This window comes from Sciurus carolinensis, chromosome 13 (genome assembly GCF_902686445.1).
Source record: "Sciurus carolinensis chromosome 13, mSciCar1.2, whole genome shotgun sequence".
NCBI lineage: Eukaryota > Metazoa > Chordata > Mammalia > Rodentia > Sciuridae > Sciurus > Sciurus carolinensis.
The window spans coordinates 75,660,441-75,687,206 of record NC_062225.1 but is presented as its reverse complement, the minus strand read 5'-3'; the positions used below and the strand labels follow the sequence as shown (position 1 = coordinate 75,687,206).

Sequence of the window (26,766 nt, the reverse complement as noted above, 5' to 3'; positions counted from 1 at the left end):
TGTACAACTAATAATATTTGTATTTGTTAAATGTCTTCTAAACTTTGGGGATATTAAAACTTTAATTGACCTACAAAGTACAACATCAAATAACAGTCTGTTATGGTTTGGATGTGAGGTGTCCCCAAAAGATCACATGTGAGACAATGCAGGAAAGTTCAGAGGAGAAATGATTGGGTTTTAAGAGTCTTAACCCAATCAGTGAACTAATCCTTGATGGGATTAATTGAAGCGGTAGGGTGTGGCTAGAGGAGGTGGGAATTGGGGCTTGGCTGTGGGTATATACTTTGTATCTGGAGAGTGGAGTATCTCTCTACTTCTGATCACTGTGATGTGAGTTGCTTCCCTCTGCCATCCTCTCCTACCATCATGTTCAGCCTCACCTCGAGCCCCAAGGAATGGAGCTAGCCTTCTATGAACTAAGACCTCTGAAACCATGAGCCCTCAAATAAACTTTTCCTCTATAGTTGTGCTTGTCAGGTCATTTAGTCACAGCAGCCAAAAAGCTAACTAAAACACAGTTTTTCAAAGAAGTCTATATAAAATAATTTAATAATAATTAAGCAATCTAAAATAATAATTTAATTCTTATCTCTTATGGCACTGCATATAGCTTACCTGAGAGATAGCCACTCATACTTTTATCAAGACTATTAAATTTTTGCCGGTATTTTAATCTTGAAGGCTGAGGAACTGCCCACTCTGAGGTCCCAGTCTTGGGCGAGTTCCCTGAGAGTGAAGCAGTTGAGGATGTCGAGCTATAACAAAATTTATTTAAAATTTTGTTACTAAATAAAATACTTATAGTTAAAATTTATAAGATAGACATTAAGAATCAAACCTTATATAATATAATGACAAGTGATATATAATATAATGACAATGATATATATAATATAATGACAATTGCTTTTACATCTGCTATTTTAAAAAAACTTAAATTTAAGCAATTATCATTATTCTTAGTAAAGGAAGTACCATACAATGTATAGAACTCCAAGGGACTATCACATATCAACAAGCCACTTTGTGCTTAGTCTTATTACAGCCTTTAAAAATGTCATTTCTAATCTTCCCAACAAACTTAAAAGTTTTTATTGTCCCCATCTTTTAGATGAATAAACTATGGTTCAGTAATATTAAGAAAAACTAAGGTCACAAAATCAGTGAGTGTTAAACTGTGACTGGAATGTTTTTCTTCTGGGTCAATTCATACAGCTTTGAAGAGCTTAACAGTGACCTCTAAGAGAAGTGATGCTTTTTTGATTTCTGAAATTTAAAAGACGTCCAATCAGCAGAAGTTACTCAAGAAAGAAATTAACAATGTACAGTGATTATGAGACATTTTTGAGAAGCATATATTTTTGTTTTGTTTTGAAATAATGTTGCCCAGGCTGGCCATGAACTCATGACCCTCCCACTTCAGTCTTCCAAGTTCGTGGGATTACAGGTATGCACCTACATGCCCAGCATACGTACATTTTTTTAAAAGGCAAAGTACACAGCTTGGGGCAAAAAGATGACTGATATAGAATAATTTTTAGTTTACATAAAACACTTTTTTCCAAAAGTAAAACACCACATTTAATAATTCTGAAAATAAAAAAACTTACTTTATGTGAGTCATAAGTAGAAGATTTACTTTCAGTACTTATATTTGGCTATTACAAAGTAAAACCTAGATAAGCTCAGAGCTTATTAAATACTCCTTACTGAAAGCAAAGAAAGTTGTTTAAGTGTTAAGTATTCATACCTACTGGATCCTAAATCAATCAGCGACTGGGCCTTCTGTATACTAGCACCACCAAATCCTCCCATCATCAGACTGTAAGATGATGTATGAGGCAATGCTAAAAAAAAAAAAAAAAAAAAAAAAAAAAAAAAAAAAAAAAGGTGTTACTTTCCCACTAAGCAGTCTGGCAAAGAAGGAAATTTGTGTCTATATGAACACAAATGGAACAGTTTCTCTTTGTATGAAACACTGACTCATTAGACACTTACTTGAAGAAGAATAAGGAATGGATAATGGTTGAATGAGACTAGCAGTTCCGTTTGGTAATGATGATGTACTAACAGAAGGCACTAGGGGGGCAGGCATCATTAAGGGAGGAAGACTGGTCCCTGAAGTTGCAGAGGACAAGGGTGTTGTTATAGGTGCAACAGGCGGCAATGGCTGAGGAATGGACAAATTGGGCATGCTTCCCATCCCTAAAGACAAAAGAGAACATATTTTCCAGTTCCAGTTTCCAGTTTATAGTCAACTATAAAGCACATGCCAAACATTAAGTTTACAGTATGGTGAACAGAAGCACCATGGGCAAACTATCCTTTAAAAATTCAATAAAGCAAGGCTAGGGATATAGCTCAGTTGGTAGAGCACTTGCCTAGCATGTATGAGGCTCTTGTGCTCATTTCGATCACCTTAAAAAAAAGATTCTCTAAAGCAGTCTTGAACCAAAAGTGAGAAAGGTAAACTACTGCTTTTAAATTTAATATACTGATCTATATGAACTAAGAAAATGCCTACTAATCAGCTAAGATTCTCTTCTCTCATTGTGATTAAACCTAAGCAGACTTTTCCAATTAAATATTAGTACCCTTAGAGAGAGACCTCTTTACCTCATCAAATGTGGTTTTTTTTTTGTTGTTGTTGTTTTTTGGTTTTTTTACATAAGGAAAACTAACTTTTTTTTTTTTTTTTTTTTTTGGGTGCTGGGGATTGAACTCAGGGCCTTGTGCTTACAAGACAAGCACTCTACCAACTGAGCTATCTCCCCAGCCCTGGAAAACTAACTTTATGTAAGTCAAGTGCCAAGTTACTTGACTAACACACACACACACTCCTCAAACAAAAAGGTTCTGGTTAGTAAATACTTTAGGAGATCCATTTATGCATATGCATTATTTGCAAGAAAGCAAGCCACATATTTATTTTTCTTATGAGCAATGTATTTATAAATTCAAGGAAAAGTCTTTTAAAGGAGCAAGGTTTGAAGACATTTGTTTAGTAACTGAAGAATACTAAGTCCAAGAAATGAATATGGTCACACAGTGATTTGGTATTTATATCTAATGCTCAGTGTAATTGTGAAAGAATCAGGTATTTTAAGACTTAACATCTAGAGTGAAGGAAAGACAAAGTTAACTATATCATGATCCTCTCACCTCAGTCTTCCAAGTTGCTGGGATTATAGGTATATGCCTACATGCCCAGCATACATACATTTTTAAAAGGCAAAATATACATCTTGGGGCAAAGAGTTGACTGATTAAAATATAGCAGAATATTTTTCAGTTTACATAAAACAGAGATAGCTAATTAAATGTTTCATTCAAAATGAGTGCTTCCTAAATATAATAAGAAACTGGATAATCAAAATTAATAGGAAACAGGGCTGGGGTTGTAGCTCAGTGATAGCACAATTGCCTAGCACATGATGAACTGGGTTCAATCCTCAAGCACCACATAAAAATAAATAAAATAAAGGTATTATGTCCATCTACAACTAAAAAAATTTTTTTAAATTAATAGGAAACATATTAGCTGGTTATCTTTGATGAATATGTGAACTGGTTGGCAAAAAGTACAAGTTTTGGCCCTCAATTCAACTGGCTAATGAATATTTATTTATTCCTTTATTTATTGAACTGGGGATTGAACCCAGAGGTACTCTACTACTGAGCTACATTCTCAGTCCTTTTTTATCTTTTATTTTGAGATGGGGTTTCAATAAGCTCCTGAGGCTGGTTGGCCTCAAACTTATAATCCTCCTGCCTCAGGCTTCTGAGTCACTGGGATTATAGATAGGACCCAACACATGAATGCTAATTAACATTTAACTTAAAGAAATTTCTATTTATGTGTAATCTGAAATTACTTTCCCAATAAAAACCTTTCAAGTGGGTCTAAAATTGTTTAATTTTTTTGGTTTTATTTGGTGTTTGAGTGACACATAATAATTTTACATATTTATGAGGTACAATATAATGTTCTGATACATGAATACATTGTGTGATGATCAAATCAGGGTATGTAGCATATATACCATTTCTTTGTGCTGAAAACATTCCAAGTCCTCTCTTCTGTTATTTTGAAATATATAATACAATATTGTTAACTATAGTCACTCTATTGTGCAACAGAACACCAGAATTTATTTCTTCTCTGGAACTATAATTTTATACTCACTGAATATTTTCTCATCTTCATCCCTTCTCCTCCCCTCTACAGCTCTGGTAATCACCAACGTACTTTCTACTTGGATGAGCTCATAGAGGAAACCAAGAAGTATTTGGAATCAGCTATAACTAAGGTAGACATACAATTATTATCTAACTAGGAGTTATGAAAGGGGATACTGACTAGACCAGATATCAGGACAAAAGGCATAAACCAGAACTGTTCTGAATATGACAGCTAGAATTTAATATTTCTTATCTTAGACATGAAAATTAACTTGGAAGTTTGGGGATTGTCATTTTGTGCTAAAAAATCCTTTTCTTATACCCAAGTATTATTCTAGTAATCAAAGTAAACTATCAAATACAGGCAATTTAATTAATAAATACATACCAAAACGAGCAGAAATTAATGGAGAGAACATAGGGGGTTGTTTCATAATGGGAGGGAGAACCATGGGCAACTGTTGGCCTTGAAGCTTTAGCTTGATGAGTTTCATAGCTATGGAGAACTCTTGCTGATCCATCTTCCCGTCCTTGTTCAGGTCTGATAAGGCCCTAAAAGAAGTATGAGGTGGGTAGTTTGGTATGTGGCAAGGGTGATGATGAGAAAACCAAGATTACTGGTAAAGTTAACAAAATAAAAACCAGGAGTTAGCATTTACATGTAGATCATCACTTAATTAAAAATAAAAATCTATATGAATAACAAAAAGATAAAACCTACACATTAAGAAATTCTGACCAGATATATCATCCAATAAAATACTACCTATCTATATAGAATCTATAGACCTATAGGATGAATTCCCACAGATAGAAATGATTCAAGAATAGAATCATTTAAAATGTATTTGTTCAACTCTTTATCAAATGCATGCTAAGTGCCTGGCATTCTATTTGGTATAGGAATATTCCAAGAGGAAAGGAAGATAGGGTACTGCTTGCTATTTATAAATACACTAGAAAACATAACCCCAGATATTCCAGAGAATAAATTTTTTAAAAGGGGAAGGAAAGGCTACTTTTGAGTTTATAGATGACAAAATAAATGAAACCACCACAAAATAAAAGTTTGAGATTCTGCCAAATTAAAGAAATATTTCTTTTTTTAAAAAAAATTTTTTTGGTTGTTGATGGACTTTTATTTTATTTATTTATAGGTGGTGCTGAGAACTGAACCCAGTGCTTCACACATGCTAGGGAAGCACTCTACCACTGAGCCATAACTCCAGTCCAAGAAACATTTCTTGATGATGATGGATGTACATCTTTTTTCCTTAGAAATTCTAATAAAATTAGAAATTTGTCCTATCAGGGAAAAACTTATTTTTAATCATTTGTTCAATAAAATTGAAAAATATTCTTAACAATAATTGGGTACATATAAAAAATTTAATGTTAACACTATAGTCTAAAAAACAACAGTCCATCAGAAATATGAGTACATTTATTAATAAAACAAAAAAAATTACCATATTTCAGCTAAAATGGGAGCCGGCAAACCTGATTGTAAGAAAAAAGTGCGGGCTTGATCACCTGAAGACAATAAAAACAAAAACCAAGCAGCCATTAGTAAATAAATTATTCCAATTCCTCTGAATAATAACAATGGACATATATTTTTGGTTTATTAAAATTTTAATTCCATAATAAGCTAAATGAAATAGAAATACAAATATGAAATTATTTATATTATTTTAATAGGATATGTTTTAGAACATAAGTCACAACTGAAGTTACATTACATATCAATCAGTAATGTAAGATTACATTATTTCTTAGATTTTCCACAATTAGGGATATTTCCATTTGACAAAATGTATAGTTAAAAACACTATCTCCTAAAGGAGTTTACATTGTGTTAGGAGAGATAATCCTCCCTGGTTTCCACATATACCTGTGTGTCCTGTTGTATGTGACAAGAATGCAAAATCCTAATTCCTCCCTGCCTAGGTCACTTCTCAGAATCCTGTCTGTAAGTGAGCAATCTTGAGGAATGAAATAATGTCTTCCACTGAGATGAAAAACAAATTTGCTTTACTTCTTGCTACAAGATGATGGGTTCCCTAAGTTCAGTGCTTCTATTCTGCAACAAAACTACCACATGTCAGCATCTTTCTGAGTGCTCTGCATTATCCTCAAAGGACTTAGGGAACAAAATAATCCAAAAGAAACATGGTCATGCTCATGCTTATGTTCATGTTGCTAGATGTGCTATTAGTAACAAAGTCTTTGGTCTCTGACTCTGGAATCTTGTGTAATCAGTCAGTACCCATGAACAATAACAGGCCATAATATTGACTTGTAAGTCAAACAATCAAATCCTGAGACTAGGTAAAGGAGTTGTTATAGGAGGAATATAAATAACAAACTATAATGGTTAAGAGGATGGATTCCAAAATCATGCTAAAAGGTTTCAAAGTGCAGATCAACACTAGCCATCTTTATAACATTAGGCAAGTTCCATAACATCTCTAATTCTTGGTTTTACCATCTGTAAGTATAGACAACAATAGTAGCTACCTCACAGGGCTGTTGTGAAGTAAAACAACAGATGACATTTATCACAAAATCTGGCATTAGTCAAATTCAAGAACAAGTATATTTGTTGTTATCATGACTATTACTGTAGATAAAGCAGTCCACTACTTTGGAACAAAAATAAAGTTTCATTTTTAGAAAACAATTTGAAACACACACCTAAATTAGTCTCCCTGGCTCTGATGGTCTTTCTACAAAACGAGGGCTGGCATCAACAATCAATGGTTGGCACAGCCTCAAAGATAAAAAACTAATATTATAAAACACATTCCATAAAAATAAATTCTAGATTATCTTCCAGGAAAGGGATCTAAGAAATAAACTGAAAACTTTTAGATATAATATTAAGGTGTGAAAATTAAGCAGAAATTCTTGACTATTAAGATTCAAGAAAAATAAAAACTTCTATATGCCAAATCTAAAGCAATGAATCAAGATAGTTTTAAGAAAAATAAGTTGGTATTTTTTTTAATTCTAGAATTCTGATTTTATAAGTTCATAAAAAGAGCATAATTTATAAATAAAAACAAATTATACACACAATTATAAACACACCTGTTATGTAACCTCCTGAAGGCTTGAGGTTATCAAACTGTTTGTCATGCTTAGTACGTTCTTCAGAAGTAATAGCCCACATGTTGGGTCCTCCTACAACATATGTGAAAGACAAAGTGTGTAAGTGGGAGTGCTCAAAATAGTATGTACGTGACAATGCTTGATTCTAAAAGGCACCATGACTCATAAGTGTCCATTTAAAGACCACATTTAACCTGTGAGTGACACAAGTAGAGCTCCACCCACCACGAGTAGCATGGCCCTAAGGCTTTCACTCATTCGCTTGATTCAAATCTGTTGAACAATTACTGCATACCACTCACTAGAATAAGCTAAATACTGTCGAAAAAAATGACTAAAATATTATCCCTATTCTTAAGGAATGCATACTTAGAAAAGAACTACCACCACTTAAAGTGTTAACCTGTGAAGAAGAAACCGAAGCAGAAGCACGAGTAAGAAAAGCCATGCTGCCCAGTGGCTCAGGAGGCTGAGGTGGGAGGATCAAGAGTTCAAAGCCAGCCTAGCCTCAGCAATGCCAAGAGGGTAAGCAACTCAGTGAGACCCTGCCTCTAAATAAAATCCAAAATGGGGCTGGGGATGTAGCTCAGTGATCAGTGGTTGAGTGGCCCTGAGTCCAATTGCAGTACTCCCCTGCCCCTGACAAAAAAGGAAAAGCCATGCTAATTCTAAGTTAGAAGCATTAGGTGTGAGATAATAGGAAAGGTTAAGACTGAGGCAGATAAAATTTCACTGGATTATTATGCTTCATTATTTTCAAATTCTTTATTATTACTTATACAAGTATGCTTCTATTATATACGTATGTATGTGGAGATACAATAATGTTTGAAAATTGGGTGTCTTAGGTTAAGATGGGTACACAATGAATTTTCTCATTAAAATAATTTTTAAAAACATTCTGAATAAAAAATAAAATACTATTAAAAATAATGATAATTTTTAAAAGACTGAGGTAGAGCCTTGAAACGTGGCTTGAATTGTGCTATGTGAACAAATGGCATAAGAGCACTTCACTCGCAAAAAAGGGCACAAGAAGTCCAGGCATGTGCGCAGTGCTCTAAGTACACCAAGGATACTACTAGCTAGAGTACCATGTGAATGAAAAAATGACAATTAGGTAAACTGTACTTAACTATAAAAGGCTTTATTTAATTTTTTGCAGGGCTAGAAATCAAATCCAGGGCCTAGGGCGTGTCAGGCATGTATTCTACCTCTTAGCTATACCCCCAGCCTGTAAAAAGTCTTAAACATCATCCTCAAGAGTCTGACCTTTACCCTGAAATGCTGGAGAGCCACACAGTACTTTTAATATAGGCTTTTAATTTGAAATAACTTTAGACTTAGAGAAAAGTTGACAAAGATTGTACAGGGTACCTATATACTTTAACCAATTTCTATTATGTTAACAATTTACAAAGCCAAGTACATTTGTCAAAACAAAGAAGTTAACATTGGTATACTACTAGTAGCTTAACTAAAAACTCCTACTAGCAGAGAAGTGGTGTGGCAAACCTACAAAACTGGCATCCAGACACTGATGATAAATGACTGATGACTCTGCTAACTGAAGCGTCTAGCAAAGGGAAGCAGCTTCCACCTGGAGGCACACTTTGTGGTCTCAATGTTTGACCCATGGAGGGCTAGTGACTCCCTAGCTTAAAAGACCCATATTAGAGTGGATCATCTTGAATTCCACAACTAATAAGGTAGGAAGGATATGAAAACCCTAGATTATTAAATGGAAATGTCACATTCAAGAACACGCAACAATATGTCCCCAACAGCATCTTGGCTTTACATAAGTAAGTGGCAGCTACCCCTCTGAGGGAAAATCTTATTCTCACTCCACTTTTATTCCAGAAAGGCTAATAATGGAGCAATGAAGCCCTCAATTCAGAGAAGCTGAAAGACACTGGTGTTCACTGGACTGCGGTGGCTGTTCAGCCTTGGAGTTACCTATGCTGAAGTGAAAGGAGACATAGTCATTCTGTACAGTGGCAGAATTTAGATTCTTGGGCTACTGCCAAAGGTGAAGCTATTTGGTTTGGTCACTTGGAAATTAGGGACTGACAGATTAGAGATACCCTGTCTGGGTCCACAAATCAAAAACTTTTCAACTGCTAACTGAATTGCTGAGTCACATACAAAGACACAGTAAGGGCCCATTCTTTGATTTAGATGGAAATCAAACTGATTTCCATCAAACTGATTTCTGATGGAGAGGACACCAATGCGTGCCAGACTTGATTTCTGCCTATGTGTATGTGTTTGGGGTTGGGAGATGTCTCACTGCATTAGGCATTTCTTCCTCTTGACTCTTGGCAAAATGATTACACTGAGCCTCTGGTCCCTCTCTCAGGCTATCAGTGCTGGGTGCTTCAAACTATTGACACTTTTCTTGTTGGTTTTTAAATAGACTTAAAAAAAAAAAAAAAACTAACTCTAAATGGACCACAGAACTAAATATAAGAGCTAAACCATAAAATTTCTCCAAGAAAACAAGAATCTATGTGACTGTGGATTATGCAATAACTTTTTAGGATTAAAAAAAAGACACAAACTACTAAAATGTTTTGATAAACTGCACTGTAACAAAATCTAAACCTTCTATTCTCTTAAAAACACTGCTGGGCTGGGATTGTGGCTCATGGTAGAGCACTTGCCTAGTATGTGTGAGGTACTGGGTTTGATTCTCAGCACCACATGTAAATAAATATAAATAAAGGTCCATTGACAACTAAAAAATATTTTTAAAAAACAAAAACAGTCAGTTGCAGTGGTACACACCTCAAGTCCCAACTACTTGGGAGGCTGAGGTGGGAGGACCACTTGAGACCTTGAGTTCAGAGACCAGCCTAGGCAATACAGCAAGACTGAAATCTCAATAAAGAAAATGAAAACACAAATTACAAAGTGGGAGAAAATACTTTAAAAAATTTATAAAGGATGTGTATTATGCATATAGAAATAACTATTAGACTCAATACCAAAAACAGGCCAAAACTTCAGATAGACACATAACAGATGCACAGATAGCAAATAAGTATGTGAGGAGATGCTCAGTATCACTGATCACCAAGGAAATGCAAATTAAAACCACTAAAAGATATCTCTACATACCTATTAAAATGTCTAAAATTTTACAAAACACTTAACAATACCAAGTGCTCTAAGCAACTGAAATTCTTATATATAGATGGTGGGGAAGCAAATGAAGACAGTTCACTTTGAAAAAATGAAATCTGGCAATTTCATATTGTTAGATACATATCTGTCATACAATACACTCTTGAGTATTAACAACCATGGGTAAATACCCATGAGAAATGAAGAACTATTTAAACATAAAAACTGTTATCTGATGGCTACAGCAGATTTAGTCACAATCACTACATTCTGAAAATAATCTAAATTTTGCAGATGAATAGATAAACAAATTGTGGGACACATTTATGCAACGGAATACTACTTAGCAGTAAAGAGGGAAAATGCATGTAACATTATGGATGAATCACAAAAGTATAAAAAGCTACATACTGTGCAATCAACTTATATGATATTCTAGGAGAGGCAAAATTACAGGAACAGAAATCTGATTAGTGGTTACCAGTGGCTAAGTATAGGGTAAAGGGGTATGAGAGGACATTCTGAGTGATGGAAATGTTCTATTTCCAGATTTATAGAATGACACATGTCAAAACTCATCAAACTGTGTAGTTAAAAATGTAAATAATTCCCCAATAAGCCCAACTTAAATTAAACTGAAACAAGTCAGGTGCAGTGGTGTGTGCCCATAGTCATAGTTATTTGGGAGGCTAGAAAGGAGGATGACTTGAACCCAGGAGTTCAAGGCCTGGACAACATAGTGAGCATGCCCCCACCACAAATTTAAAAACCAAACACATAAATAATATATGCCTGCCACATGGAGAATAAGTTAGTTTTAATTTTAGTTTTAGATGTACAAAATACCTTTACTTATTTATATGTGGTGCTGAGGATCGAACCCAGTGCCTCACACATGTGAGGTAAGTGCTCTACCACTGAGCTACAACCCCAGCCCAATAAGTTAAGTTTCTTTACTCAACTCCATCCCAAGGAATAATATAATTAAAGAGAAGTCAGGGCTGGGGGTATAGCTCAATGGTACAGTGTGTGCTTTCATGCATGAGGCCCTGGGTCTAATCCTCAGCACCAAAAGACAAAGGAGGGAGAAGTCACAATATTCAACTCTTTTTCAGACTCTTCTCCTTCTGGTAAGGTATTCTTGCCAGAAAATACTGACAGGCTTTTTAGTCAGAAACCTTAGGACTATTTTAAGTCTGGAGAGGCTGGTTAGGAAGGATTGAGCTGTCCAGATATACATGTGCGTATATCCCCAGGCAGTGACTGACTACCGCTGCCCTAAGATAACAGTCTGCTGCATCAGGACAGCGGCACAGATTCTCATTGCATTATGACAACTTCTCGTGTACCACTATGTTCTCCTTTACTTGGCTACCTGTCTTCACATGGCCAACTCAATCTATCTGTTAATGCTTACAGCTTAATTCTTCATGACTCTAACCAGTTATCTTGACTCCTTCATATTCACTCATTTGACAAACATTTATGGGGTACAGAGATGAATAATCTTCAAATTTGAACACTTCAAAACAAATAGCCTTATTAAAACATAAAAGATATCAGTGCACCAAGAATTTTCCAGAAATGAAACACAGAAATAACAAAACTTGGAGACACATGTAATTTAAAGCCAATTTAAAAATAGTTAATCCAACTCTTTCTTATTTAGAATATATCACTATCAGATCCTTTTAAAGAGCCAAGTTTATTTTTCAACTCAAGTAAAAAAAAAAAAAATTCCAAATCTGTCTACATTTGTAAGCCATACAGAAAGGCAGAATCACATAAGTTCGGGGGCTGATGTCCAATATTTCCTTTAAAAGCCTAAAAACCCTTCACTTTATCTGATAATCATGTTAGAAATGCACTGAAATTCTATCCATGTCCCCCAACTCATCTCTAAATTGAGAATGTGGTATTTTCATAAAGATTTCTGTTGCTTGTTCTCTTCTCACCTATAGGTTCTGTTAAACATTCTTATGATCAATGCAGAAGGAAACACCCACATTTTCTAATAGCCGCTGTATGCTAAATTCTATGCAGAAAGTAGGGTCATGCCTGTTTTTACTTGTATACATATAAAAAAAAAATACACATGGCCAGGTAGTAAAACAGCAGTATTCTAACATAATTCTGAATGCACTTAATTCAAACATGCTACATCCTACCTACATGTTATAAAAGCTAAATATCAGAAATAGCCTGCATGGGGGCTGGGGATGAAACGCAGTGGTAGAGTGCTTGCTTCACCGTGTGAGGCACTGGGTTCGATCCTTAGCACCACATAAAAATAAATATGTTAAAAAAAATGTGCTCATAAAAAAAAGAAAAGAAGTAGCTTGCACAGGTTATTTTTCTCTAGTTTAAAATAACAGTCAAATGATACGTGTTGACCTAGCACTAACTTAAATCTCTAAAATACAGTGGAATACTAGTCTAAATGGTTGTAGGGACTTGAAGAATAAAGTCTGGTTTGTGCCGTCTGTGGTGGCGCACACCTGTAATCCCCAGCTACTCAGGAGGCTGAGGCAGAAGAATCACAATTTTGAGGCCAGTCTCAACAATGTGGCAAGACCCTGTTCTGAATAAAAAATTAAAAGGCTGCAGATGTAGCTCAGTGGTAGAGTACCCCCTAGGTTCAATCCCCTGTACTGGGAAAAAAAAAAAACTTACAAATGCAGTACAGTACTCTATTTGATTGTACAGATTCACTCACAGCAATTTCTTAACTACACGGTTGAAAAGATTGAGCTCTAAAGGAATATAAAGCTCTAAAAATATAATGGTATGGTTTTCTTCCTAAAGCCACTGGCTGTTCCTATTCCCCGCTCCCTCCTCCCCTCTTCCAGAATTTGGATTCAGCTACTATAATAGGTTTCAGAACTTCTTCCTCACTTAATCAGTCTTCCACACTCCATAATTTTAAGCTGAAATAAGCCACCTCACACTACAATATCTACTGGAAGCAACATGTATCTGAAAGCTCATCTATCATGCTCTCTGAATTTGAAATTTCATCAAATTTGTGAAAAGCAGAAAGCAAACCTACCATGATTAAAGATACCTTAGCAGAAAGCAAACCTACCATGATTAAAGATACCTTAAAATACACCAGTAGTAGGGTCATAAGTGATAACACTATGATGCTCTGGTCTTTTTTAAATCTGTTAAGGAGACAGGAAGTGAAGTATCAAAAAGACTAAGAATACCTGTTCAAGAGAACTTTCTGAGATGCAATAAATATTTTATATCTGCACTGTCCAACATGATAGCCATTAGCCACATGGGTTTTAAGCACTTGAAATACAGATGGAATATTTTATTCAATTTTTATTAATTTGAATTGAAACTGAAACAGACTTATGCAGCTTGTTGCTAGTACAATAACAGTTCTGTAGTAACCCAAAGAAATTAAAAAGGATCTGGTTAATCTCAGCATAATAAAGTATATTCATAGAAAAACTGGAGGACTATGTCAGAAACATTAAGATAAACAACTGGGTCGAGGCACACTTTACAGACAAGTCCCAACAGCACTGAGCATCAGAAAATGGAACAAACTGTATCTAAGGATTGACTCACTACTTTTGAGGCCTTTGTACTACACATGAATGCTGCTTTCAATAAGATCTTAAACCCTGAACTGCACTTAAATTAGATTTATACAGGTTATCTCCAATCTTCACCTACTTTATAAGCTTAGTAGGAAAGTACCAATCTGTTTGCTATTAATTCTTCACAAGTTAAAAAAAAAAAAAACCCTACTATCTTTATTCCTTATTACTTCTTAATAAACTGTCTAACATTTGACCACTATTCTCATAAGCATTCTTTTGTTATTGAATACCCAATTGCTTCCAATGTTATTCTTTTATGTATAATACAATGGACTATAAAGCGGATATATAAATATTTACGGAATGAAAGAAATAGAATGATGAACTAAATACTGGGCCTGTACTCCTTTTTTTTAATGTTCTTTTTGTTGTAAACCTGAAGTTGAAGCTTATAACTAAACTGTTTAATGCAAAATCTTTCATACCAAGCATGGAAATTCTCAAACTCAGGTAGAGCATGTTACTACAATTACTGCTTTAATTTTAAACTTACATACATCACTCACTATGGAAAAAAAAATAATTATTCAATATTAAAAAATCATATATGGCACCAATCTCCATAATTCCACACCATTTCCACAATGAGAGCAATGCTTACATTAATCCTTTTTCTAAAAAGAAGTTTTAAGAATGCATCTGTACATAATTTATTACAATTAAGTTCAAGTATGGGTGACAGATAATCCAAAATAACAAGGGCTTATGAAAGACTTTTTTCACATAAATTCTTAAATACAGTTCTGAAAAGGGGAAAAAGAAAATCACAATACCCTTACACTAAGTGGTAACATCAAAATAGAATTGCTTTGTGAAGATGGCGGAATGGTGATTCTTCCCTCCTTTTAAAAAATGTTCTTTAGTATTATTGTTTTCAATTTAAATGTTAAAAAATTATTGACTTTACTCCCTATAACCTTATATTTATCTACAATTAGCTAATGAAATCTACCACAAAAGTAATAACTCACCATCTAGATTTTCTCAATTCTAAATGATATACACAATAACTTAATAACAATTAAGGGTAGTTCATTTGTATTTGGAAAAAGAATAATAATTAGAATCAGAAAGCTTTTAAAGTTTTCACTACTGAAATTACCTAAACATTTTCTTTCAAAATGTTTCATATTAAGCAATTATATATGTAGGCATATAAATTGCTTTGTAAAGGAAAAACTTAATCTTACATGTATATTATTAAATGAATCTTTATTGACTTCATCTGTCTTCAATCATCATATGCTAATGAAAAACATCCTTAATATTCACCTAACAGCATTCTGCCTTCTGTCCTCTAGTTTTATACATAGAACACAGTATTGTTAACTGTTCAATGACAAGTTGTTCTTAACTGTTCAATGACAAGCACACATTCCAGATGATACTGCAGAACATGCTTATACAGATATGTGAAATATACTGCATAATATCTTAATGGGAGACACGCAGTATTCTAAAATAATATTTTCAACCGAATACTTCAATTTCCTATTTCTAAGGTCAAGGAAAATTATCTACACAAATATTTTAAATCTCCACAAGAAAAGCCCACATCCTCCACATCCTGCCACAAGCACAAGCTCCTTACCATTCATAGCCGTGGGAAACTGAGCCATCATGGTCCTGAATTTTTCTTGCTAGCTCTTATCCATCTGCAACATAAAAACATGGTGCCATTAATAATACAACAAGGGCAGATCACAGCTTAGTGCATTCAATAAGCAGTAGGAATGTCTGTCCCCTTCAGTTCACACTTCCAACGGGAAACAATGCAGAGCTTCTGCTGCTGCTGAACAGGCAGAAATTTACATTTGGGGAAGGGTGGGAGATTTTGTTGGATAATGGTACTGCCTTAAATACATAACCATTTAAAGAAACAGTCACATATTTAACAGAAAAATACTACATAAAGAGACCCTTTGATGAACCAACATACTTACAGAAATTAGTTTAGAAGCGAGGAATGCTGTTATAATTGGGTAAGAATTTATCTCAGAGAAATTATGTAAGAATACATGGAAATCCTATAACACTCTTCTTTTAAAAAAAAAAGAATCCCGAACAAACAAACAAACAAATCCAAAATAAATGCAGCACAGCTATTTAAGCTCTACAAGTTTAAAAAATAGTCTAAATCAGGGTACTGGAGATACAGCTCAGTGATACCATACTTGCCTAGCATGAGTGAGGCCCTGTGTTTACCCCATCACTTCAAAAGAGTCTAAAAGTAACTAGTTTAACATACAAACATAATTATTAAAATACATGTTATGTTTATTTAAACATAACTAAATGTGCTAGGCAAGCACTCTGCACTAGTAAGAGAAGGGCCTTTAGAAATTAACAACTCTGGGTTCAAATTCGCTCTGCTATTTTCCTAGCTATGACCATGGAAAAGTTATTTAACCTTTTTTAAGTCTCCAATTTCTCATTTATTTAAAATACTTTGCAGGGATATTTTTAAAAAAATAAATATAATCCAGTACACTGCCTGACATATAGTGTATATTCAATAAATGGTTGCTATTTGTAAACATCTAGGAAGGGAGAATGCAATATCATTTTGAAACATGACTTCATGATTTAACTGTGAATAAATTTGAAATTCAACACTGTCTCATGGATCTTCAGGGTAGGACTAGTCAGGGAAAGTGAAGGCCTAGCAAATTTATAGTAATGTGCTTGGTAATTAAAACCATGGACTGGGCAAGGTGTGTCATGCCTGTAATTCCAGCTGTTTGGGAGGCTGAGGCAGGAGAATCGTAAGTTCAAGGTCAGCCTCAGCAACTTAGAGAGACCCTGTCTCAAAATAAAAATAAAAAGGGCTGTGGATGTAGTTCAGTGGTAAAGCGTCCCTTAGCTCATCCACAGTATCCAAAAGGATCATATTACAAGAAAACACTACAACATCAAAAGACTACTTGGCATTTCATTTATATCTCTAAATCATTTAAATATTAGTATTTTTATAAGCCTAAGAAAAAATATTTGCAAAAGGTCATTTTAAACAAAGCAGGCATAAAGTAGTACACATGATGATAGAAGGTGTCACCAGTGAAACTGGCTGGCTGCTGCCAGGAAGTATTACAATGAGAACTAGCAGCAACTTTTCTCCCAATAGGGCAAACTATTTAATCTTCCCATGCCCTTCAGTACTGGGGATTGAATCACCCAGGGGCCCTTGAATCACCCCTTGAATCACCACTGAGCTACATCCCGGGCCCTTTCTATTTTAATTCTGACACAGGGCCTAAGTTGCTCAGGTTGGCCTTAAAGTTGTGATCTTCCTGCCTCGGCCTCTCAAGTAGTAATTGGGATTTTAGGCATGCCCCACTGTGCTCAGGCCACTGATTACATTTTAACCAGATCATGTGTGGTTAAACAAAAGGAGTTAACTGACATAAGAATAGTTAATGGAATTAGGTACTGACAGTCTGCTACATCCACTTACATCAGGATAAGCCAGGACAGGGCAATAGGGATGAGTAAGCCTCCACTGAGACTTTGAATGACACTGCCTTTGACTCCTAGCTCTTCTGCGTATTGCTACTATAATACTACCCTCCCTCTCAAAGTGTATATTCTTTCTTTACATAGCAAGCTTTACAGCAACGGAGCTGTAAACCTGTTACCACACTTGAACTTCACCTGTCTACTCTTTCTGGGTAGGAGAAAACTTCACCTATGTTTGGGTTTGGTGTTCTTCATTCCTTTCTCAAAGGTAAACTCTAGGTATTGGACCTGATAACAGAAAAATAATGCCAAAACTGTTGTTGGGTAGCTGAAACTCTTGAAGAAGGTACTATGTTGAACCTTAAGGGATGAGTAAGAACTGAGAATAACCATAAGGTTAAGAATCTTGGACATGAACTTGTAGCTGGCAGGAGTTTTACAAGAACAAGACTAAAGCAGGGAGATCAATCAGAGAAGAGCTGAGACCAACACCTGGTACTTGATATAGAACAGAAGCAGCAAGAACAGAGAGATGGGATGAACTGGAGAAACAGTGAAGAGTTCAAAATAAGCAGAATTCACTGACTTCAGATATGAGAGATTGTGGAATAAAAGGAATCAGAGATAACTCTCAGAATTAGAATTTGTGAGACTGGGGCTGGGGTTGTGGTTCAGTGGTATAGTGCTTGCCTGGCATGCGTAGGGCACTGAGTGCGATCCTCCGCACTGCATATAAATAAATAAATAAATAAAGATCCATTCACAACTGAAAAATTTTTTAAAGAATCTGTAAGACTGGGTAAACTGAGGTGTTACCAGCTAAAAAAGTTAACACAGAAGGAAGTCTCATAAACCAAATTATGACTACAACTTCCTCAAATACAGAAATTCTACAAACAAGGATAACATTTTTAATTCCTCAATATTAAATAATCAAAAGCAATGTAAAGCCAAAATAAGATGTATACCTGCAGAGTAACTACCTACTTACAGACATGCAATAGCAAGTACCTCTATTTTGTTAGCTTTCTGTTACTAAGGCAATTTTAAAACAGGAGAAAATTCACCAAAAGTATTACATATAAGTCTATATCAGCAAATGTATTACTAAGATGGTTTGACTATCACTATTTGCCGACACCATCATTCTACATTCAGAGGATCTGAAAATTCCACCAGAAAACTTCCAGAACTAATAAATGAATTCAGCAAAGTAGCAGGATATAAAATCAACACCCATAAATCTAATGCATTTCTATACATCACTGATGAATCCTCTGAAAGAGAAATTAGGAAAACTACCCCATTCACAATAGCCTCAAAAAAAAATAAATAAATACTTGGGAATCAATCTAACAAAAGAGGTGAAAGACGTCTACAATGAAAACTATAGAATGCTAAAGAAAAAAAGAAGACATTAGATGATAGAAAGAACTCCCATGTTCTTGGATAGGCAGAATTAATATTGTCAAAATGACCATACTACCAAAAGCATTATACAGATTCAATGCAATTCCAATTAACATCCCAATGTCTTTCCTCATAGAAATAGAGAAAGCAATCATGAAATTCATTTGAAAAAATGAGACCTAGAATAGCCAAAGAAATTCTTAGCAAGAAAAGTGAAGCAGGAGGCATCACATACCAGATCTTAAACTATACTACAGAGTAACAGTAACAAAAACAGCAAGGTATTGGTACCAAAACAGATAGGTAGACCAATGGTACAGAATAGAAGACACAGAGACAAACCCACGTAAATACAGTTTTCTCATACTAGACAAAGGTGCCAAAAACATACATTGGAGGAAAGATAGTCTCTTCAACAAATGGTGCTGAGAAAACTAGAAATCCATATGCAGTAAAATGAAATTAAACCCCTGCACAAAACTCAACTCAAAGTGGATCAAGGACCTAGGAATTAGACCAGAGATCCTGGGCCTAATAGAAGAAAAAGTAGGCCCAAATCTTCATCATGTCAGCTTACAACCTAACTTCCTTAACAAGACTTCTAAAGCGCAAGAAATAAAATCAAGAATCAATAAATGGGAAAAAAAAAAAAAAGAATAGATGGGATGGATTCAAATGAAAAAGCTTCTCAGCAAAGGAAACAATATGTGAAGAGAGAGCTTACAAAATGGGAGAAAATCTTTACCACACACACATCATATAGAGCACTAATCTTCAGGATACATAAAGAACTCAAAAAACTTAACACCAAAAAGTCAAATAACCCAATCAATAAGTGGGCTAAGGAACTGAATAGACACATCACAGGAGATACACAATGATCAACAAATATATGAAAAAATGTTCAACATCTCTAGTAATTATAGAAATGCAAATCAAAACTACTCTAAGATTTCATCTCCGGGCAGAATGGCAATGATCAAGACACAAGCAGCAATAAATGTTGGCAAGGACAGGGAAAAACGTACACTCATACATTGCTGGTGGGACTGCAAATTAGTACAACTACTCTGGAAAGCAGTATGGAGAGTCCTTAGAAAACTTGGAATGGGAAGACCAAGAGACTCCCGCCTCCCCAAGGCCGCAGATGGCGAAGCCCTGAGTCACCGCGAGGAGCCAGCGGCCTCCAAGCCTGCCCGCAGTGTGCTCGGTGTGGCTCCAGTGCGCCCCCCCGCCCCCTCGCCCCGCCACGGAGGCTCCAGGGCTGTCGCGTCCAGCTCCTTGGCCACTGCGATTGCTGCCAGAGCATCAGAACACTCTTTTTGGATTTCAACATGGGGTCTTCCAAGAAGGCTACCCTCTCAGTGCTCAGCTGGGAGCAGTCAGAAAGGGTTGGAGCACGGGTGCGCAGATGCATCGGCAGACCCGAGTTAAAAAATCTGGATCCATTTTTACTGTTTGATGAATTTAAAGGAGGTAGACCGGGTAGATTTCCTGATCATCCACATTGAGGTTTTGAAACAGTATCTTATCTTCTGGATGGGGGAAGTATGGCCCATGAAGACTTCTGTGGACACGTTGGTAAAATGAACCCTGGAGACCTGCAGTGGATGACCGCAGGCTGGGCCATTCTGCACGCTGAGATGCCTTGCTCCCAGGAGCCAGCCCATGGTCTGCAACTGTGGGTTAATTTGAGAAGCTGAGAGAAGATGGTGGAGCCACAGTACCAGGGAGCTGAAAAGTGAAGAGATCCCCAAACCCAGTAAGGATGGCGTGGCAATTGCTGTCATTTCTGGAGAAGCCCTGGGAATAAAGTCCAAGGTTTACACTCGCACACCAACCTTATATTTGGACTTCAAATTGGACCAAGGAGCAAAGCATTCACAGCCTATTCCTGAAGGTCAAATTCCATCACAAACTCCAAGGACTGTCTAAATTTATTTTATTTGGATGCTTGTTGCATCAAATATTCCTTGAACTATGAAGAGCATTGGCTGGATACTTGACATGTTTTGTTTATAATATTTAGATAATTTTTGTTATTCATGGTAAAATGATTTGACATGAAAAAAAAAAAGAAAACTTGGAATGGAACCACCATTTGATCCAGCTATTCCACTCCTCAGTCTATACCCAAAGGACTTCAAATTTGCAAACTACAGTGATGCAGCCACGTCACCGTTTATAGCAGCTCAATTCACAATAGCTAAGCTATGGAACCAACATAGATGCCCTTCAATAGATGAATGGATAAAGAAACTGTGATATATATATATCACAATGGAATATTACTCAGCCTTAAAGGAGAATAAAATTATGGTATTTGCAGGTAAATGGATGGAGCTGGAGAATATCATGCTAAGTGAAATAAGCCAATCCCAAAAAACCAAAGGCCAAATGTTTTATCTGATATGTGGATGTTGATCCATAATTGGGTGGGTGGGGGAGAACAAGGGAAGAATGGAGGAACATTGGACTGGGAAGAGGGGAGGGAGGAAGGGAAGGGGGTATGGGAATGGGAAGGATGGTGAAATGACATTGACATCATTACCCATAGTACTTGTATGAACACATAAATGGTGTGACTCTACATCATGTACAACCAGAGAAATGAAAAGTTGTGCTCCATTCATGTACAATGAATCGAAATGCATTCTGCCATCTAATTAGAACAATTTTTTTTAAAAGATGGTTTGAAGAATAGAAAGACAAATGAGGAATAGAAAACCATAGCCATAAAGCCTTAATTTGTCATCATGAGGTGTAAATTTACAAGTCATCTATCTGTAATCTTTAGCTGGTCATATATTCTGTGAGTATATCAGTGACACGTGGCAAATGCACAATAATCACAGGCATGATTCTGAAAATAACAAGAGAATGAACCAATGTGCTGGTCAGGGAGGGCAAATCCCTTAGTTTAAGCTGAAGGTACTTAATATTACAGGAACTTCCTTGCTTCCTATGTGGGATTTAGCTCTCCATGCATACAGGTACCATACTGTAACATTAAATATGTATGTAACATCCAATTGACAGCGATAATATCTAAATATGGTAGCATAGTAGGCAACATGGTGCATACCTGTAATCCCAGCTACTTTGGAGATTAAGGAAAGAGGGTTGCAAATTCAAGGACAGCCTGGGCAACAAGTCTTAACCTGGTCTCAAAACAAAATCAAAATGCTAGAGATGTAACACAATGGCAGAGTGCTTACCTAGCATATGTGAGGCCTTGAGTTCAATCCCCACTAGCATGAAATAAACAAATAAATTAAAATATGGTAGAATACTTGTTGGAATCACTGAATTTTTAAAGCACACCATTGCATATGTTACATTTATACTATTTCTCTCTGTCCCACTGTGGAATAATTACCTCATGCTTAACAATTCTAGTCTACTTGCAATTATAAATGAAATTTTGAAAAATACAACAGATATATGACTGTTTTATGTTTTAAAAACAATTATGTTTTACTTCATGAACTTATAATAGTTAACAATGAGTATTTACTATTAATTCAATACACTTGTTTGATCTTCTACTATATGTCATGCTTAATATTCACAGAATCCAATACATTCCAGGTTCTGTACAAGGAGCTTTACACATCCAGGCACCAGATACTGCTAGGAACCTTGATAATAATATCTCATACTCCTCACAAGATCCCTGCAAGTCAGATGACATTGTATTCATCTCCAAAGATGATGAAACTAACAGGTTAGATTGGTTGCCAAATTCAATCATGAAGCCAGGATGACATCCCAGGTCAATCTAACTCTAAAGCCCATGAACTTCCCTTTTCCTCTCTTAAATGGAGTTAGTAATTAATGACGAGTAGGTCACAGGTTCCTATAAGCAACAGGTCAACTTAATGTTGGTGTATTTATTTGCAGGGAAGAAGAAAAACAAGCCAGGACTGCTTCCTAACACACAGGACATAATCACATACATAAGTCAGGGACGCCTTACCTCTTGGTATAATCCTCTAAGAGAAGGAAAGAGTAACCAGCATCTCCTCAGTTGCATGCCTGGTGGTTGTCCAACGAACATCCTTTTCTACTTTGTAGAAGGGGTGACATGCAACTCTGGACATTTATGAAAGTTTGCAGTCATCACGGGTGAACTGTGCTAATTATCTATAGTTTAATAATATTCATGTGGAGATTTTTCTGCTCAATAAAAATTAATATAGAACTGGCATGCCATTTGTAGAAATGAAATATACCTGGCAGATAATACGTGTAAGAGCAGGGTGTGGCAGCACATGCCTATAATCCCAGCAACTTGGGAGGCTGAGGCAGGAGAATGACAAGTTCAAGGCCACCCTTGGCAACTTCCCGAGATCTTATTTCCAAGTAAAAATAAAAAGGGCAGGAGATGTAGCTCAGTGGTAAAGCATCCTTGGGTTCAACCCCTAATGTTGCAAAAAGTAATGGCAGTATACGGCAAAAGAGTCTGTTTGATTTAATATAATTCAAATGCGATTTGGAGAAATCACCAAATATAATTTAAAGAATTAGGAAAACGTATTCATATTAAGAAAAGTGGAAATGCTAGGACAAAAGTAGGAAATTCTACAAAAGGCCAGTAAGGGAGGGGTGGAATAAATGTTGGCCATTGTAAGAAGCAGCTCGGTTATAGTCAGGATTTGTTCAGAAGCAGAGAACTACAGAAATGATGATTTATAGAAATTACTTAGTCCAAAATGCACAATTTTCAAGAAGGGAAAACTAAGAGACTTGTACAAACTCACAAGTTAAATAGTAAAACTGGTCCCAGAAACCACATCTTTGATGTACATGTCCAGTGCTCTATTTTTGAAAGTTTCCCAACTTGCCCAATCACATCACCTGGGGCATTGACCAAGTCAATGAATTTCCAGGTCCATCATCTGGAGAATCTGATCACTAGGCTATTATGTGAATTAGGACAAAAACCTCCTAAAACAGTCCCCCATCTTTAGGACCCTTCCAAAGAGCTACTAGTTTTTTTTTTTTTTTTTTTTTTTTTTTCTAAAACACTCATTAATACGCCTATCCTGTGTAAATTCTTCCCATGAGTACAAGTTAAAGTCCAAACTTCTTGGTATGAAGAATCTCACCACACCTTTGATTCTTTGTCCTAAGTACACCAACCTTTTCTTGAAACAGTGATGATTTTTCCTTTTGTTCTCTCCCCTGTTCCTTCATAAAGAGCTGCTCCCTCTAGTATGGTCATGGTGCTTTCTTCTCATTCTTCAACTCCTAACTCAAATGTCATTTTTTCTTTAAGAGACTTTTATCCTCTCTAGCAATTAGTCACCGTCTCCTAGGTATGTCTATAACATTTGTTCAACGCATAATAACCTCATTTAGCACACCACATTTCCACTTCACATTTGCCTCTTTCACATGCCCTAGGCAGACTATACTTATTTACCTCTGTAAGACTAGTTCATAAATGAGATTTCCCAGAAAAAACAAGAATCATTGGCTAAACAAATGAACTGAGTAGATGGGTAATATGGTTGACATGGAAACAAACAAACAAAAGGAAATAAAGCAAAGAAAGCAAGGAAAGAAGCAAAGTCAACTGAAAATAAAGAAAGATCTGGGGGCAAAGCCAAGAAGGCTCCAAACTACTTCCTTTAAACCCTATAGACTTCAGAGTCATGGATATTAAACCAAATTGTTCCCTACAAATAGCTATTCTGTAAATTGGTTGTTTCTCTTAAATATATGTTTAAAAACAGGAGTTTATTTCTCATTGAATTCTGCAGGCTTTTGACTGGGAATTATGAGGAAAGCTTGGGTTTTTTGATTATACTTTGAATCACATTAGTTAGATGCAGATTACTTTAAATTTGAGTAAAGGCCTGAGAATCAAGAAAGCAACATAGTCAAGTTCCTGAAGGTATATTTTAGAAAAACTTTCTAGGGCTTCCTCCACTCCAGCACATGCTAGATAAACAAGGACAATTCTAAAATTATACTTGCTGATTAGTTTAGAAAATTATTCCTGCTTCATCTAGTTCCCAGAGAGATCAAAGTCAGTTCTATATGAGAATGACTGGAGCAAAATTACCTACTACTTTACAGTTTCTACAGTAGGAAGTAATTTATAGAATACACACCTATTCATCTATTCATTCATTTTTTTTCATTCATTCATTCATTCATCAACTATGAATGGTCATTATAATAAAAGGATTTGATAATACTATGAGAACCCAGAAGTTCTCTCAGTATTTGGGAGATAAATCAAAGAATGGGACATGTTACAAAGGAGGTAATATTTGTGTAACAATTACCTGAGACTAGTGGCAAAGTGAGTGAACCCCAGTGTCCTTGGAGTAAGTGATACTGAAGAGGTTATGGACAGGCACTGTTAAAAAGAAAGTTAGTTTCTGAACCAAAAGGTGGGACTGGTTGAAATGAGGAAAGTACAGAGCCAGTATAATAGGACCACTCCTATTGTCATAAAGACATTGTGATTTGGGTAATGTGATTTTGAAGAATTCACCTAATTTTAAGAATTAAGAGATCTTAAAGAACCCAATAGTCTTCAAGTTGTGCTCTCTAGTGTTCTAGAAGTTTCAGGGAGGTACAACAAAGACGGAGTAAGCAAAGTGTGAAAAGTTGGGAAGGAATACCCACTTCAATGAGAGCGGCTCTGATTTTACATTTTCCATATTGAGGCATCTTTGTAAGAAAAATCTGATGATTTTTTTTAAAAAAATCCAGTCATTCTATTGTTTTGAACATGAATGGATACTGTATTAGTCAAATGCTTTTCTTTATCTAATGAGATAATCATGTGATTCTTATCTTTATGTTTACTGATGTGGGGAATAATATTTATTAATTTCTGTATGTTGAACCAAGTGCAATCCTGGAATGAAACCCACTTGATCATGGCGCACAATCTTTTTAATGTGCTTCTGTATGCAATTTGCCAGTATTTTATTAAGAATTTTTTGCCTGGTAGGGTGGCACATACCTGTAATCCCAGCAGCTCAGGAGGCTGAGGCAGGAGGATTCCAAGTTCAAAACCAGCCTCAGCAACTCGGCAAGACCGTCTCTAAATAAAATAGCTGGGGACATGACTCAGTGGTTATTGTGCCCCTGAATTCAATCCCTGGTACCAAAAAAAAAAAAAAAAAAAAGAATTTTTTTATCTATGTTCATCAGGGATATATTGGCCTAAAGTTTTCTTTCCTTGATGTGTCTTTGTCTGGTTTTGGAATCAGGGAGAGACTAGCTTCATAGAATGAGTTTGGAAAGGTTCCCTCTTTTTCTATTTCATGGAATAGCTTGAAGAGGATTGGTGTTAGTTCTTCTGTGAAGGTCTGACAGAACTCAACTCAGAATCCATGTGGTCCTGGGCTTTTATTTTTGGTAGGTGTTTGATACCATCTTCAATTTCATTGCTTGAAACTCATCTGTTTAAATTTACTATGTCCTTCTGGTTCAATCTGGGTAGGTCATATGTCTCTAGAAATGTGTCAATGTCTTCAGGATTTTCTATCTTATTGGAATATAAGTTTTCAAAATAGTTTCCAATTATCCTCTGTATTTCAGAGGTGTCCGTGGTGATATCTACTTTTTCACAATGAATTTTAGAAATCTGAAGGTTTTTCCCGCTTTCTCTTCATTAGCATGGCTAAGGCTTTATTAATTTTATTGATTTTTTTTCAAAAAAACAATTTTTGTTTTATTGATTTTTTTTTAATTTTTTTGTTTCAATTTCATTGATTTCAGCTCTGATTTTAATTATTTCCTGTCTTCTACTGTGTTTAGTGTTGATTTGTTCTTCTTTTCCCAGGGCCTTAAGATGTAATTTTAGATTATTTATTTGGTGACTTTC

At 35.7% G+C, this 26,766-nt stretch overlaps 1 protein-coding gene and 1 pseudogene across 4 annotated transcripts in view; one reads left to right on the top strand and one right to left on the bottom strand.

Annotated features, from left to right (window-relative positions):
* Positions 1-26,766, bottom strand: part of Itsn2 (intersectin 2) — a 131,689-nt gene that overhangs the window by 91,954 nt on the left and 12,969 nt on the right. For all 4 annotated transcript variants that reach the window (XM_047523601.1, XM_047523600.1, XM_047523603.1 and 1 more), the window contains 7 exons: positions 15,637-15,700; positions 7,279-7,371; positions 5,655-5,718; positions 4,574-4,737; positions 2,002-2,208; positions 1,754-1,850; positions 619-758 (listed from right to left, as the gene is read on the bottom strand). In XM_047523601.1, the coding sequence (XP_047379557.1) occupies positions 619-758; positions 1,754-1,850; positions 2,002-2,208; positions 4,574-4,737; positions 5,655-5,718; positions 7,279-7,371; positions 15,637-15,667 (796 nt within the window). In that variant the 5' untranslated portion in view covers positions 15,668-15,700. Of the gene's footprint in view, positions 1-618; positions 759-1,753; positions 1,851-2,001; positions 2,209-4,573; positions 4,738-5,654; positions 5,719-7,278; positions 7,372-15,636; positions 15,701-26,766 lie in introns of those variants that run through there.
* Positions 20,246-20,846, top strand: LOC124962906 (pirin-like; annotated as a pseudogene).